The following is a 16,521-nucleotide window of genomic DNA, read 5'->3' as shown; positions in this document are numbered from 1 at the left end:
CTTTTTACCAAAAATGACAAAAATATTCACCAAAATTAGAAAATTGAAGATATCATTACAAAATGAACAAATCTGAAAGAGGTCTACATGTAGTACCTATATATGTAATATCGAAGCAATTGAACTTGCGGTTTTCAACAAGAAGTCAAAAATATCACTTTTTACCAAAAATGACAAAAATATTCACCAAAATTAGAAAATTGAAGATATCATCATGAAATGAACAAATCTGAGACAGGTCTACCCAAGGTACAAATACACCAAGTATCAAAGCATTCAGGCTTGTAGTTTTCAAGAAGAAGTCGAAAAAGTAAAACATTGACACGGACGACGACGGACAATCACTCGTATGATAAGCTCCGCTCGACAAAGTCGACAGCGGAGCTAATTATATCTCAAAAGTCAATATTCGTGGTGTATTTTAAGTCTAACTGAACCGGAAGTGGGAATTTGTTAGTACTCTAAATATCCAAACATATTTTAGTATAAGGTAGTAACTAGTAGATTTGTAGATGAGTGGCTCTCGTGGTGAGTGGCAGAAACTTATCTTTTCATTGGAGTTGAGAATACGTGTTAATCTGGGAATGTCATGTATAATTAAAAGTAGACTGATTGTAACATGATCATGAAAAATATTGTTTATTACTTATGAAATGATCTGCATTTAAATATTAATATATTAACTACATGATATTTGTTCACAATTTTATAAACTGGCTTCCAACCGCCAATACGAATTTACATAACTTCATGCGGTAATCATAATAAATGAGATTGAAAGTTTACAACTGGTGGGGATCCATTGGGGCTGTAGGATTTTTAAAAACAAATATTGTATTCACTGACATTTATTTTATATTCAAATTTTCATGGGTCCATAGTATCTTTTTTCATTGATTTGACTACTGTAGTGTGCTTTGTGATTGTTGTTAGTTGTTTGTGGACTTTTATGCAAAAATCAATGGTTAAACAGATATATTATTTCCACTTTGTAGTATATTGTATCCAGGAGTTCAGTGTGTTGTACTGGGTTTCCCAGCATAAATAACTGATTGTTCGGAAGCATAAGATTGTAGTGTGAATTTCGTTCATCAATGCTGTTACGGTATGAAGACGCTATTCTATCTTCAGGGTCTACCTGTGATTCTGAGTCCCATGTTGACTATGACCCCGACCATTTACTTACTTGTCAGTGTCTGACTCGTATATACAAAATGCGACCAGGAAAACGTCAGAATGGTAAAATAATAAGCTAAAAGTCAGTTGCCAATCACATCTGTTGTCCATCACCGTCCATAATAGTAATCACATAGAAATTGAGAATGGCTAGTATGTACAGATTGCATTGCAATAAACACTAAATATGGCTATCACGGCCAATAATCGAAAATTCAATCTTCATGAGTGATTAAAATGGTATTTCTATCTATTCACCATGGTCTATGGATTGGCACATCAAAATCCATGAATAGAACATGTTCTATATTCACCAAAACAGCTGGTTATGTTTCTAAAACAAACCCAAAACAAAAGAAACTGTCCAATTAAAACGACCTGCATCCTTGAAAATCTGGCAAACCCTAAAAGGCAGAATTCCAGAATTCCTGGACTTTAATTATTCCAGTTTATAAACCGTTCATGGATTAGTTTTTAAAATAATTGCTGTATTGTCACGTTTACCATAAAAGCCAGTCACATTTTTTGGTGGCAAAATAATTTGTGGTTTCCTATAAATTCTCCAGACGATATTTAAGTTGGGCATACATGTGTTTATATTATTCAGGTCATATTTGACGATCTGGGGGAACTACTAGGCATGAACACTTTGAGCGAATTTTTATTTTATTTTGCTTTTTCTTCAATCAAATAGCAACAGCACTCTTTAAACTTTTAATCACATACACTGTCTTGTTTCCCTATTATATTTTAAAGATTGAGTACTCACAAACCTGTATTTATTACAGAAATTCTAAATTTGGTTGCACTAATCCTGTGATCCGTATTTTCAGTATTGAAAATTCTATTGTTCAAGCTTGTGGTCTGATTGCATGTATGCATTTTATTATTATTATTATTATTTTTTAAATACTGTAATATTGATAAATAAATATTACTAGTGTATTTGTTTATATCTTCCTAAAATACATATATACATGTATAGTCTGGCTGGTGGATTTGCAAGTAATATGACAAGGAAGCCATCGGGGATATGAATACCACTACATAGCTGAAAGCACTATTTACCTGGGGATAGAAAATGTTTTTTCAGCATACACACATCTTCATTGCACCACTATATTTGTCACATACTTCTAGAGCAACCCCAAGTGTTTGATTGAATTTGGTGATTTTCCATTTGAACATTCGCCACAAAAATGGAATGATTTGAATTTGAACTTTTTTTTAAATATATAGTTCAATGTCAAAATTCCTATTTTTCAGAGAGAATTATGGCAAAATTGACCAACATCAAATGTGTATACACATTATTAGTGTGGAAATACACAAAAAATAGTTTTGCAATTGTTGAATCTCATGCGATGTTTTGACGCCAATAGACAATGTCCTTTGTTTGTCCTAGTTTTACTTTTGATTTTATGCATATCATGGGAAATTGTCTACTTAGCTAAATAATATATTCTAACTATTAATTCAAAAATGAAGACAAGTTTTATTACGCTTGCTGCTATATGGAAGTTGCTAAATTTACCTGAGAAATTTAGAATACAGGCCATGAGGAATCCCTGTGATAACACCAGCTCCATCACCTGTATCATTGTCACATCCACATGCTCCTCTATGCTGCATGCGTTCCAACATTATTTGAGAATCTCTCAAAACCTAAGAAAAATGAATATGTAAGCTTTATCCTTATGGGCTTCTAGAGCAAATGTGCAACCCCAAAGGATTCAATGTGATGTCATCACAATATGGGTTCCATGTGATGTCATCACAATATGGGTTCCATGTGATGTCATCATATGCGTTCATGTGAAGTCAACACAATATGGGTTCCATGTGATGTCATCATGATATGGGTTCCATGTGATGTCATCATGATATGGGTTCCATGTGATTGCTATTATATGGGCCCATGTGATGTTATTATGATTTGGTTCCCATTTCATGATATGGGTAGAGACATTTTTTACTAGCCCTTTTTTTTTGTCTTGCATATAAGAACTGTTTTGCAGATATGAGTGTTATAAGTTGTGGATAAAGTTGTATTTTGTTTAAAGTTTTGAATTTCTATAAAATCTTATTCAAAGCCTGATGTTTTCAATATAGCCAAAAAAGTTTAAGGTTAGGCAGTATAAATAGAGTTGGTTGTGTCAACAGTCAGCTAGCGCACACATGATAATAAAATAAATGTGATATTTACTATATGGGGGCCACTATATTGTGAAACACGTTTTTCAGATTCCTACAAATCAGGACAAAAATACCAATCTTTCACAGAAATATGATCTGTTGGGGTAATATTAAGCCAACCAATAACAAAATTCGGCCGAGTTTGGCATTTTTGTGTGGAAAAATCCCTTAACTACGAACACCTAATTACACGAACAACATAGAACACTTTCCTGGGGTATTTTTAACTAAAAATTGTCATTCTACCTCAGCAGCCAATCAGCGACGACCTTACAATTAGAAGACAATTTTTGTTTCAAATATCCCTCCCTGATTTGTAGGAATCTGAAAAACATGTTTCACAACTTGTCTCTTATTTAGTTTTATGCCGCATCCAAGATGGCGGCCCCCATATAGTAAATATCACGTGTGCGCCAGCTGACTGTGGTTTTGTCATAGGAACCCTAACCACACTTTTTTTCTTTTGGGCCTTGTATCAATACTGATATAAATTTGTCATTTTAGTAATTATATTTGTTTTACCCATAGCAATAGGGTTTGACAGGAAGTAGAGGATTATCTCCGTTTTAGGTCAACATTCTCTGAAACTAGAAATGCAATAAGTGGTTGTTACAGTGTTGTTCATGTACCTTGTGGTCTTTAGCACCATTAATGTTAACAACAAATCCTACACCACAGGCATCTTTCTCGTACCACGGATCATATAAACCTTGCTTCAATGGTAACCCATCTTTCCCCAACAACAGTTTGGAAGTCGCCATGGTGATTTATATTTTCAACCTGAAAAGAAGAAAAATAAATTAGCAGAATATGTGGAAATCAACCCAAGCCATCAATACCAATTTCAAGTTTGCTAGTACCAAAAATACAGGTATAATTAGTGTTGACATTGTGACATCCCTTTCTTACTTGAGGAAGTCTTTTCTCTTCACACAAACACAAATGGAAGGAAGCTGGTAACCACTGGTAACCAAGCTGTTCACATGACCAGTGCTAGTGGCACTCAATGTGTTCACATGACCAGTGCTAGTGGCACTCAATGTGTTCACATGACCAGTGGTAGCGGCACTCAATGTGTTCACATGACCAGTGCTAGCGGCACTCAATGTGTTCACATGACCAGTGCTAGCGGCACTCAATGTGTTCACATGACCAGTGCTAGCGGCACTCAATGTGTTCACATGACCAGTGCTAGCGGCACTCAATGTGTTCACATGACCAGTGCTAGCGGCACTCAATGTGTTCACATGACCAGTGCTAGCGGCACTCAATGTGTTCACATGACCAGTGCTAGCGGCACTCAATGTGTTCACATGACCAGTGCTAGCGGCACTCAATGTGTTCACATGACCAGTGCTAGCGGCACTCAATGTGTTCACATGACCAGTGCTAGCGGCACTCAATGTGTTCACATGACCAGTGCTAGCGGCACTCAATGTGTTCACATGACCAGTGCTAGCGGCACTCAATGTGTTCACATGACCAGTGCTAGCGGCACTCAATGTGTTCACATGACCAGTGCTAGCGGCACTCAATGTGTTCACATGACCAGTGCTAGTGGCACTCAATGTGTTCACATGACCAGTGCTAGTGGCACTCAATGTGTTCACATGACCAGTGCTAGTGGCACTCAATGTGTTCACATGACCAGTGCTAGTGGCACTCAATGTGTTCACATGACCAGTGCTAGTGGCACTCAATGTGTTCACATGACCAGTGCTAGTGGCACTCAATGTGTTCACATGACCAGTGCTAGTGGCACTCAATGTGTTCACATGACCAGTGCTAGTGGCACTCAATGTGTTCACATGACCAGTGCTAGTGGCACTCAATGTGTTCACATGACCAGTGCTAGTGGCACTCAATGTGTTCACATGACCAGTGCTAGTGGCACTCAATGTGTTCACATAACCAGTGCTAGTGGCACTCAATGTGTTCACATGACCAGTGCTAGTGGCACTCAATGTGTTCACATGACCAGTGCTAGAGGCACTCAATGTGTTCACATGACCAGTGCTAGTGGCACTCAATGTGTTCACATGACCAGTGCTAGTGGCACTCAATGTGTTCACATGACCAGTGCTAGTGGCACTCAATGTGTTCACATGACCAGTGCTAGTGGCACTCAATGTGTTCACATGACCAGTGCTAGTGGCACTCAATGTGTTCACATGACCAGTGCTAGCGGCACTCAATGTGTTCACATGACCAGTGCTAGCGGCACTCAATGTGTTCACATGACCAGTGCTAGCGGCACTCAATGTGTTCACATGACCAGTGCTAGCGGCACTCAATGTGTTCACATGACCAGTGCTAGCGGCACTCAATGTGTTCACATGACCAGTGCTAGCGGCACTCAATGTGTTCACATGACCAGTGCTAGCGGCACTCAATGTGTTCACATGACCAGTGCTAGTGGCACTCAATGTGTTCACATGACCAGTGCTAGTGGCACTCAATGTATTCACATGACCAGTGCTAGTGGCACTCAATGTGTTCACATGACCAGTGCTAGTGGCACTCAATGTGTTCACATGACCAGTGCTAGTGGCACTCAATGTGTTCACATGACCAGTGCTAGTGGCACTCAATGTGTTCACATGACCAGTGCTAGTGGCACTCAATGTGTTCACATGACCAGTGCTAGTGGCACTCAATGTGTTCACATGACCAGTGCTAGTGGCACTCAATGTGTTCAAATGACCAGTGCTAGTGGCACTCAATGTGTTCAAATGACCAGTGCTAGTGGCACTCAATGTGTTCACATGACCAGTGCTAGTGGCACTCAATGTGTTCACATGACCAGTGCTAGCGGCACTCAATGTGTTCACATGACCAGTGCTAGCGGCACTCAATGTGTTCACATGACCAGTGCTAGCGGCACTCAATGTGTTCACATGACCAGTGCTAGTGGCACTCAATGTGTTCACATGACCAGTGCTAGTGGCACTCAATGTGTTCACATGACCAGTGCTAGTGGCACTCAATGTGTTCACATGACCAGTGCTAGCGGCACTCAATGTGTTCACATGACCAGTGCTAGTGGCACTCAATGTGTTCACATGACCAGTGCTAGTGGCACTCAATGTGTTCACATGACCAGTGTTAGTGGCACTCAATGTGTTCACATGACCAGTGCTAGTGGCACTCAATGTGTTTACATGACCAGTGCTAGTGGCACTCAATGTGTTCACATGACCAGTGCTAGCGGCACTCAATGTGTTCACATGACCAGTGCTAGTGGCACTCAATGTGTTCACATGACCAGTGCTAGTGGCACTCAATGTGTTCACATGACCAGTGCTAGTGGCACTCAATGTGTTCACATGACCAGTGTTAGTGGCACTCAATGTGTTCACATGACCAGTGCTAGTGGCACTCAATGTGTTTATATGACCAGTGCTAGTGGTAATTTTGAGGTAATCAACATTTTGGACTGAGTCTATCAATTCATAAGGTCAATTAAGAAAGCAAGATAGTCTTTTTGTTAGAAAAATTTATGAGAACTGTAATTGGAACAATTCAAAAGCTATCAAACCAATATATTTGTAAAAGGTTGTTCTGAAACATAAGTGGAGAAAACAGCACTTGTATGGATCTGTACTTTTGGCAAGGTTATCTCTTACACTCACAGTCAATTAAATTGTCAATTAATAATTTGAAGCATTGCCATGGAAAGAAAACTCACATTTCTGTTATATCAGTTGGGTTTTTTGGGCTGAATTCAGAAAACTTTTTGCTTTTGGAAATGACCATTGTAATCTTATCTAAAGGTGTTTGTATTTAACAAACACAAGAGCTAATTCTCCTTTACACCTACTTGAAGCTTGTTGTTTGTGTGTTTAACAATCAGAATTATTAATGAACTTTTGCATTTGTTATGAGAGGAGAAAATCATGCATTTTTCACAAGAAACACATTTTTTAACAAAATTTATATGACAGTACATAGAGCAAATGCCAAAGTTTTTTTATATACAAGACTAAAAAACTATCCCACTACTTAAAGCAATGTTGTGAAAAAAAACATACAGATATACTGTAGAATACTTTATTTTCGCTTGGAATTTATTTTTGCTATTTTCGATGAAGGGATGATTCCGTGAAAATAAAATCCAGCAAATATATTTTTTTTCCTATATTTCACATTCAACTCATTGAAAAATCTGTGAAAATAAATTCTATAAAGAACGCCCAAAAAGCCTTTTCAGCGAAAATTAGTTCCAGCGAAAATAAAGTATTCCACAGTAATTGCTTTGAACACTTTGGCTGTGAAAGGTAGAATGAAACAACAATGAATGAAATCAATTAGATATGTATACCAGTACAGTATAGGCAACAACATAAAAATAGAGCAGTACAAAATACTGGTAGATGGTGGTTACATGTACACCTTAATTTAACTAAACTTTATACATACAAAGATATGCTATAAATCTGGATTTCCCACATCACCATTGGGAAGCCTTCATTGATATCACACTAAATTATATACCACACACAAACCAGTTTGAAAGTTTGAATCAAATAACAAAACACCATGTGTGGTGCCTTGGTATTCGTATCCAAATGAGATAAAGCACATCTGAGAAATGGTTTCAAAGGACACATACAAATAAAACCAACATGGCCTCCAGGTTGAATTCAATCACAAAACAAACTCATCAGTAACCATAATTGTGTATCCATTGTTTCTGTCTGGCATATGGTGTGTCGAGCATACAGTAATGCTGTATGTAATGCAAATTACGTGAGCCTTTGAAATTTTGTGACCTTGGTGGAGAGGTGAAAGTCGGGCATTAACTTTGCAAGCCAGCACTAAAAAATAACTGTGCAATATTTGAAGCAGTGACAATACATGGAGACCATGGGAGTGTTTGTAGTAGCAAAAAAGCAGTGATTACTGGACCCACATTCAGTGCGAAATCAGTGATGAAATATATACAGATCATTTTCTGAATTCAGTGCTTACTGAGTGGTTATATCACCAACAGTGGTTATATAAAGTGATGATGTGCATGGGGGGAAATCGCTTTATATGTGTATAGACAACATGACAACAATTCCCATCACATGTAGTATCATGTGGTGTGCAGCAAAGCCACATTCATTCATTTAATTATGAATAGTTTTGAGATACTATGGTGCATGCCTTTCTTCTCTTACCAAATGTCACATCTGCTATTCGTTGAATAAATACTGTTAGTGTTTTATTGAATTACAATAATGTAACTTTGATTTCAAATTTATTTCTGTATTGACTATTCCAACTTTGTGTTTTTGAGGGAAATTGTGTCTCTCAATTCAACAAACCAATTACAATCATTAGCTTTCGCTTATATGTGAACTAAGTCATAATTTTCACAAAAGGGAATCGTATGGTGAGGTGTAAAATTTAAATGACAAATGATAGCAATACAAGAGAATGTTGTCTATTTTCCTTTCAGTATATAGATGTACATTTTTAACAATTTCTGAAATGACTATTATTAATTCTCTTGTATCTCATAAATTGGGATATTATCACCTCAATTTATTGGAATATAACATACAAATATAAGAAATCTATCATAATACAATTAACTTTTATCTGATGGTATTGTGCAATTGCCATGATAGGAGGTACCATAAAATCTGTATTAGAAGCCGCATCTTTTATACAAGTCGCACCCATTCTTTTTGAGCAGTTGAGCACCAAACATTCACAATTTCTCATATGTGTAGATGCTCTAATTGAAGCCGCATACCCTCTGTTGCATTGTACCATTTTAATAGAAGCCGCAGCTTCTAATACAGATTTTACAGTACTTATAAAGGCTTCAGAATTTTGTACAGACAATTTATCCAACAGAATACCAAAGTTGCACCTCTCAACAATAGTTGAGGATGAATTTCACTTCCTGATTGAATAAGTTTATATTATCAAAGGAACTAATCTTAGAAATAGTTTCAATCCATTTTCTGATTGTATCTGAACAGTTATTAGGTAAGCAAAATAGCTTTAAATTGCATACTTTTATAAACAAATAATTTAGTATCAATCATTTCATTAATCACAAGTCTACACAAACAGTAATGCATAATACAATACTCAGTTTCAATCCATTTGAGCAAACAGTTAAATAGTATGCAAATTAGCTAATTATTATGCATAATTCTTCTACAGAAACAGCAAGCACATACAAAGTTTCACTATGTGTCAGCACTAGCTCTTGCTATTTGCACATAAAAAAATATCAAGTATTGTCATCTGGCACAAAAATATTACCGTAATATACTTTATTTGGAATTAATTTTTGCTGAAACAGCTTCTTGGGTATTTTGATGAGTTGAATGTGAAATATAGGGAAAAAATTATATTCGGCTAATCTATTTTCACTGAAGCATCCCTTCAGAGAAAAAAGAGAAACTAAATTACAAGTGGAAATACCAGTAAAGTATTATACGGTACCATTTAAAAAAAAAAAAAAAAAAAAACAGGTTTAATTTAATTGAGTATAAACTAATACAGTCTCAAATGTCAGGACAGAGTTGCATGTGTGTCTAGTGCAGAGTAAGTAACTGCGATTGAGAAAAGAAAACTTAAAATGGCCTTTTAGTAAATTTTGAAAAAAAATTGTCAGTTATCTATATTTACTAATGACAGGGAGAATAAAGTGTATGGCCTAATACTTGTATTTCAAGCAAGCAGCCTACCCTCTTAAAAATGGTTTGATCTAACAAGCACTAACCACATACAATCTGAAATGGGCGTACCTGGCAATGTTGCTGTTTGGGTGTCAAATATAATCATGTTTGAATTATTCAATGATATTGTTTCTTTATCTTATCTATATGGCACACCATAGCATGGTATACACGTGACTTCACTACACTGGTATATACTATTGTGAACACGATACTGGCATGATATCGCGTGTCCTCGCCTGTCTGACCATGGAGCTCCATGGTCTGACTAGCCAGTTGTAAACATGGACCGCCAAGCTATACTAAATACACAATGACAATCTCATTCTTTATGAACATGGACGTTGTTCTAGTACAGAAGACAGACGTTTTTAATTAAATAATATGACTGACGTTTACCATATACAGTCTCTAGTTTTAGGTATAGAATGACGCATATTATTAATACACAGAATGAATGAACACGGGAGAAGGCGCATACAAGCCGTGGTATGACATGACCTCGGCGTCGGCGGCATTGTGTGGTCGCCGTGGCAGTGACCCAAATAAACCATATGTATCACAAAAACAACACACTGTGCACTAATACGCAGATTATTAATAATTAAACTTATCAAGGCTGACATCGGAAGTATTGACACTATTATCCACAGACTGTCATGAAGTCATTTCATAAAATAATGAGAAAATCCGACACTATAAAGAGTACGGTTTCAGTGAGAGTAATTACCTATTTGACAGGACACAGCATACGTTGGCCCCTGGCGTTCTAATGCAAACTTTAAATTCACTGTCTTCTTTATTTTAAGCAAGGTGAACAATACCGGTAATACACAAATAGCTGCTCAGTCTGCCTGGTTACGTAACAGTGTCGCCGATTTCAAGGTTGTCACTCTGAATAAGAGGCTTTTAAAATTGCGCTTTGTCTAGATTATGCGGCGTGCAAACTACGTGTAAGCCCAGGTCTGAGATTTTCGATTTTCCAACGAACGAAAACTTTCCACGAGCTTGTCCACACAATGACCTATTTTTTTATGTTTTCCCCAAGTAATATAGCTGAACACATGGGCTAGCTATCACGCACGATAGCCGTGTTTACATTGTATACCCAGACACTTCCACATAGATAAATAATACAGGGGTGATGGGATGCCACATTATACATTTTTAAACAACTGCCACACTTTTATGTTAATTTGAGTGTATTCAAATGATTATACATGTTTATACTAAAATTATTAGAGTCCAGTGTATGTACCAGGTACATATTATCAAAATGAAACACATGCTGGATGCTAGTGTGACCCCATCTACTATGAGCGTTACAATCCGACCCCCGCCAGAAGAATGGTTAGCTCAAGTATGAATTGCTTTCACGTGCTTTCGCCAAAGTGCTGGCTGGCTGTTAAAAATACTTCTGAAAATTAATAACCAACGCGGCATACATAATAGTCATAATATTAACGTTATTGTTGTATGGGCTTGATATTTATATTATTAGTAATCTGCCGTAGTGTGTGATTCGGGGTGTGATTGTAACAGTCGATCCTTGTGATTCAAGTATGCAAATGAACTGCAGTGGTTTCGATTCATATATTTGGGGACACCCCCTGTATTGCACTGTTACCGTTACTCGCTGTGTCACATTTCACGTTTTCAGTTCAATGTTTGTGAATACATATGCTCGGAGAAATTGCAAAATATGAACGAAAATATCGTATGTGCTACTTTGGCATTTGCCACCAGCCTTTCTTCACGGGATTCATTCATGATTCCATGAGACTGATCACGCTTCGAACATGACGGGCGAGAGTGGACGGTTGCTGTCCAATCACAGAGGCCTACAACGTTGCTGATTGGCTAGCACTCAACGTCTTGATTACTAATTAATTACTTATCATGACGACCTTGATAGAATTTGAGTAAAATGTGAAGGGCATTTGTCCCCCAAGCCGGGGGACTACTTCCAGTGGGTGGGGGTAGGGTAGGGGTGTGCAGCCAACCTCTAGTATATCATACTCACCTCTAAACATTTTTTTTCTATTCATATACACATTTCTAAACATAAGTGTTTTCAGCGCAAAAAAAAAAAACACCCAGCTCACAACTTTTGCAACCAGTGAGCGCATCCGCACGACTCTTGAATATAAGGACCTGTGAAAAAGTAAACTAATGCTACACACTTCTAAACAAAAACATTGATAAATTACTACCCACTTCTAAAAAAAAAAAGAAGTGATATGACACCCCATAGAATTCGCCGAATGGGGACGTGCCCCTCAAAAGGGTCTCGTTTTTTGGATTTTAGGTATAAGTATCGACCTTATTTCTGGTCAAGATAGGTATATATAGCGGTAATATTTTTGCGATTTGGTATATTTGTGGGTCCGTATATGAGCGAATATCTCCACCTCAGATCCTGGCCTCAGATCCATATATACACCAACCCGGAAATTAAATAAGGCAGTCAACATTTAAACGGAAATTTGACACGGAATAGAAGAGGGCGCACATTCCTCAGTGAATTGGCTTACATGTGCTTCTATTGGAGATGCTCTTCTAATAAGGCAAATACGGTAACTGTTTATTTAAAATAAACACCCTAACAAAATTGTACGCCCCAATAGTATATTAATTGTATACATATTCTGTACAAAACGTATACTTTTTTTTAAATTAGTACATTATGTGTATACAAAATTCATACAAGAAAACAGCAGTACATTATTTGTATACACACTTTATACAAACTCATTAATGTATATTTGTTGTATACTAGAAATGTACAGACTTTTTGCATAGGATTCAATGACTAAATATTTTATAATTTACATATACATAAAATGTACAATATCATGACTAAGAAATAAAGAGTAACCACACAAATTTATGTTAGATTGATGTCAGAATGAAGTATAATTTATGTATACATTAATTGTACAAATTATTGACTTGGATCTTGACAAATATTAGTACTATTTATGTATACATAGAATGTACAAAAATTAGAATCTGAATAAACTTAACCAGGCCCAATAATACAATATATGTATACATAAACTGTACAAAAATATGGAATTTAATATTCAATTAAATTCATAAGAGAGTATAAAAACATTTTTAATAGATTAATTACAGGAATACTAAACTATATTTTTGAATATCAGTAAAATTATATTTTTACTACAGTTTAATGAAATAGTTCAGTCATTATAAGAAGAGTGTATAACACATTACCCAAGAGAGTTGTTTAGAGTTTGCCTAATTTGCATATATTAAAAATTATCCTGTTTTGGATCCTAACATGTTTTATTGCCAATTTTTATGAACTTTTTCTTGATCAATTTAACTAAATTAAAATTTAATTTCCCATTATATATCAAGTTTTAGTTGAGCAAAACACAAAGAAATAAATTATTATTTCTCTCACAACAATCAGTTTGTTGTTCATCCTTGGCTGACATATATGTCAAACAGATACAAGATAAGATGTAAATGAATGTGCCAGTCAGTCAGGTAAGCATAAACAAATCATAAATAATAATGAATTGGATCTTAGAAATAATTTCCATTGGTTAACAGCAATAAAAGGTTAGTAATAAAGTACAATACATAGAAAACAAAAGTAAAATGTCAATTATTGTTATTTCTGATTTCAAATATTTTGTATAAGTATTCACCAACTTGTCTTATTAGTACGTCTTCTCTTGAACTCATATATTTAAATATCTGGTCATCACTTTTCAATTCTTCTGGAATATTGATATTATTAAATAGCTGTTGTCTTTCTATTTGGTACCTAAGACATTCCATGAAGAAATGTTCTTCATTTTCAATTTTGATCTGGGAACATTGCTTACAGATTCTGTCTTCTAAAGGTATTTTGGGTTGGGTATGTCTACCCTTCTCAATTTCTAATACATGAATGCTTATTCTGAAACGAGTCAATAAGATTTTATGTTTCAGATTACATAAGAGCAAATATGGTTCAAAAGTATACGAGTCTTTAAACTTTATATACGTTCCAGAACTCTGCATACCTTTGTTGAATGTTTTTTCGTATGTTTTTTTTTTATTTTACTGTGTGGTAAAATTTGAGGTATGACAGACAAGGACAAGTTTGTAATATTTTCGGAGACCATGTTTTTTATTGATGTAAACCAATTTAAATTTTGTTGTTTTTGTTCTTCAAAGGCTTGTTTTGTAATATTACCGTCTGGTAAGGCACTAATACGATACCAGTATTTAATAAGATTTTCCTGAATATCTACAATAGTAATGGAAATTTACCAAGTTCAGCTCTGCATGCTGCATTTGAGGAGAATTTACTCACACCTAGTATTTTTTTGAAGAATTTCAAATGTATCTGTTCAATTGGTATTTTGTCCCATCTATTATTGTCTAGTATGTCATGACCTCAAGTTGTTGATCCATATAACAAAATTGGTTTAATACATATCTGGAAAAGGTACATAAATGTTCTACAGTCAGTCTCTCTTGGCATTGCTTTCAACAGTGCATACATTGCTCTAGTAGCTTTGTCTGCTAAACGTTGTCTTGTTTCTTGGAACTTTCCATTTGATTGTAAAGTTATACCTAAATAAATATAAGAATTGACACAACTTATATTTTGTTCTTGGAATTGAAATAACTCTCTCTTTCTCATTGTTCCCTTTTTGAAAATCATAACTTTGGTTTTATTAAGATTTACCTGGAGTTTCCGTTTGTGGCAGTATTCAGATATTTAATGCATTTTGCAAACCTAATTGTGTTGTTGAAATCAATACTAGGTCATCTGCATAAAATAGAGAGTTCATTTTATAATTATTTAATGTTACCTGGTTTACTGAATCTTTTAATGTGTCATTCAAGTCATTAACATAAAGATTAATAAAAAAAAGCATTGGCCTCATAGTACATCCCTGTCTCACACCCTTATTTGTATTAAATATTGGAGATATTTTTTTGCCAAAGCGAATACATGTTTTAGTATTGTTATACATGTTTTTTAATTAAATGATAAAGTTTCCCATCAATTCCGTTCTTTAATAATTTATAAAATAAACCATCCCTCCAAACAGTATCGAAAGCCTTGCGGAAATCTACAAAGCATGTATATAGTTTACCATTTTGTTTCAGGTATTTATTAACTATTGCTTTTAGAGTAAAAATGTGATCTAAGTAAGTATAGATAAATACAAACGCATGCTGTTGTGTAATATGACCATACACTTGGGCAAATGAAACACACAATGAAGTTGAATTTAATTTTGTTAAATAAATGTCCTTTTTATGAATTGAGCTTTGTACAATTTTTGTATAAAAAATTGTTCCAAATATGGGATACTTCTTGTATACAAAAGTACATTTTTTGTACACTATTTGCATAGTATTTGCATACTTGTTGTATACAAATCTGTTCCAAATATAGGGTACTTATTGTATACAAAAAAATATACATAAAATGTACAAATTTATTCGGAATTCGTATACTTTTTGCACACAAAAAGTATACATTTTGTTTAATGAATTTTGGTAAGGGCAGTGATGACAGAAATGGTACTTTGGTATAAATATCGGTATATATTTTGCCACTATTCTGGTATAAAAATGATCACACTTTTGAGCACTCGGGGCACCTCCCTACCCAACTATGTATCAACCACAGTCAGCTGGCGCACACGTGATAATAAAATAAATACGATATTTACTATATAGGGACCGCCATCTTGAAAGACGCATAAAACTAAATAAGAAACAAGTTGTGAAACACGTTTTTCATATTCCTACAAATCAGGATAAAAAATACCAATCTTTCACAAAAATACGGTTCGTTTGGGTTATATTAAGCCAACCGATAACAAAATTCGGCCTAATTCGTCGTTTTGTGTGGAAAAATCCCTTGCATACAAAAACCTAATTACGCGAAGAACATTTTTGTCATGACATGTGATATCAAAACATTGCTCAAATTTAGTAGTATATCTGGAATCCTTATGCTCGCTTCTGTTTTAGCTGCTGTCCACATATTTCTCCATGTTTTAAAATTTGTTTGACTATTGAATGAAAAACACCTAGCTTAACATTAGTCAATTTGACAAAGAACTATAAAACATTGTAATGACATAAATACCTTTACTCTATATTGTACACACGCCTTTCAAATATGCTGTTGATATGAAATTTGCGGCGGTTCTATTAACATTTGTCAATATAGAAAAAAAAAGTTTCGAGGAAAACCTTGAAATGAAATACTGTCTGCATTATATACATCATAATGATGTCTATTGTAAAAGTAACAATGTAACGATAACAAAAATACATTTCTTTCACGATATTAGCCACTTTCATTGCGAAGAGTCAATATACTAAACCTGAACTGCTTTGGGAATGAGGGCGTACTTAGTATCTAAAATAAAATGTAAATACAATGTACTCTGCTTTACTGTAAACTGACTTAAAT

At 35.3% G+C, this 16,521-nt stretch overlaps 1 protein-coding gene across 1 annotated transcript in view; it reads right to left on the bottom strand.

Moving 5' to 3' along the window:
* The window catches only part of LOC100371963 (uncharacterized), a 63,666-nt gene extending 52,486 nt beyond the window's left edge, over positions 1-11,180 (bottom strand). The window contains exons 1-3 of the mRNA XM_085505131.1: positions 10,789-11,180; positions 4,002-4,152; positions 2,711-2,841 (exon numbers count right to left, since the gene is read on the bottom strand). Of these exons, the coding sequence (XP_085361257.1) occupies positions 2,711-2,841; positions 4,002-4,133 (263 nt within the window). The 5' untranslated portion in view covers positions 4,134-4,152; positions 10,789-11,180. The remainder of the gene's footprint in view (positions 1-2,710; positions 2,842-4,001; positions 4,153-10,788) is intronic.
* Positions 11,181-16,521: the final 5,341 nt, after the last annotated feature.

This window comes from Saccoglossus kowalevskii, chromosome 11 (assembly GCF_978046115.1).
Source record: "Saccoglossus kowalevskii chromosome 11, keSacKowa6.1, whole genome shotgun sequence".
In the NCBI taxonomy this organism is placed as follows: Eukaryota; Metazoa; Hemichordata; class Enteropneusta; family Harrimaniidae; genus Saccoglossus; species Saccoglossus kowalevskii.
The sequence above is the reverse complement of the archived record's forward strand: the minus strand, read 5'-3'. Positions and strand labels throughout refer to the sequence as shown.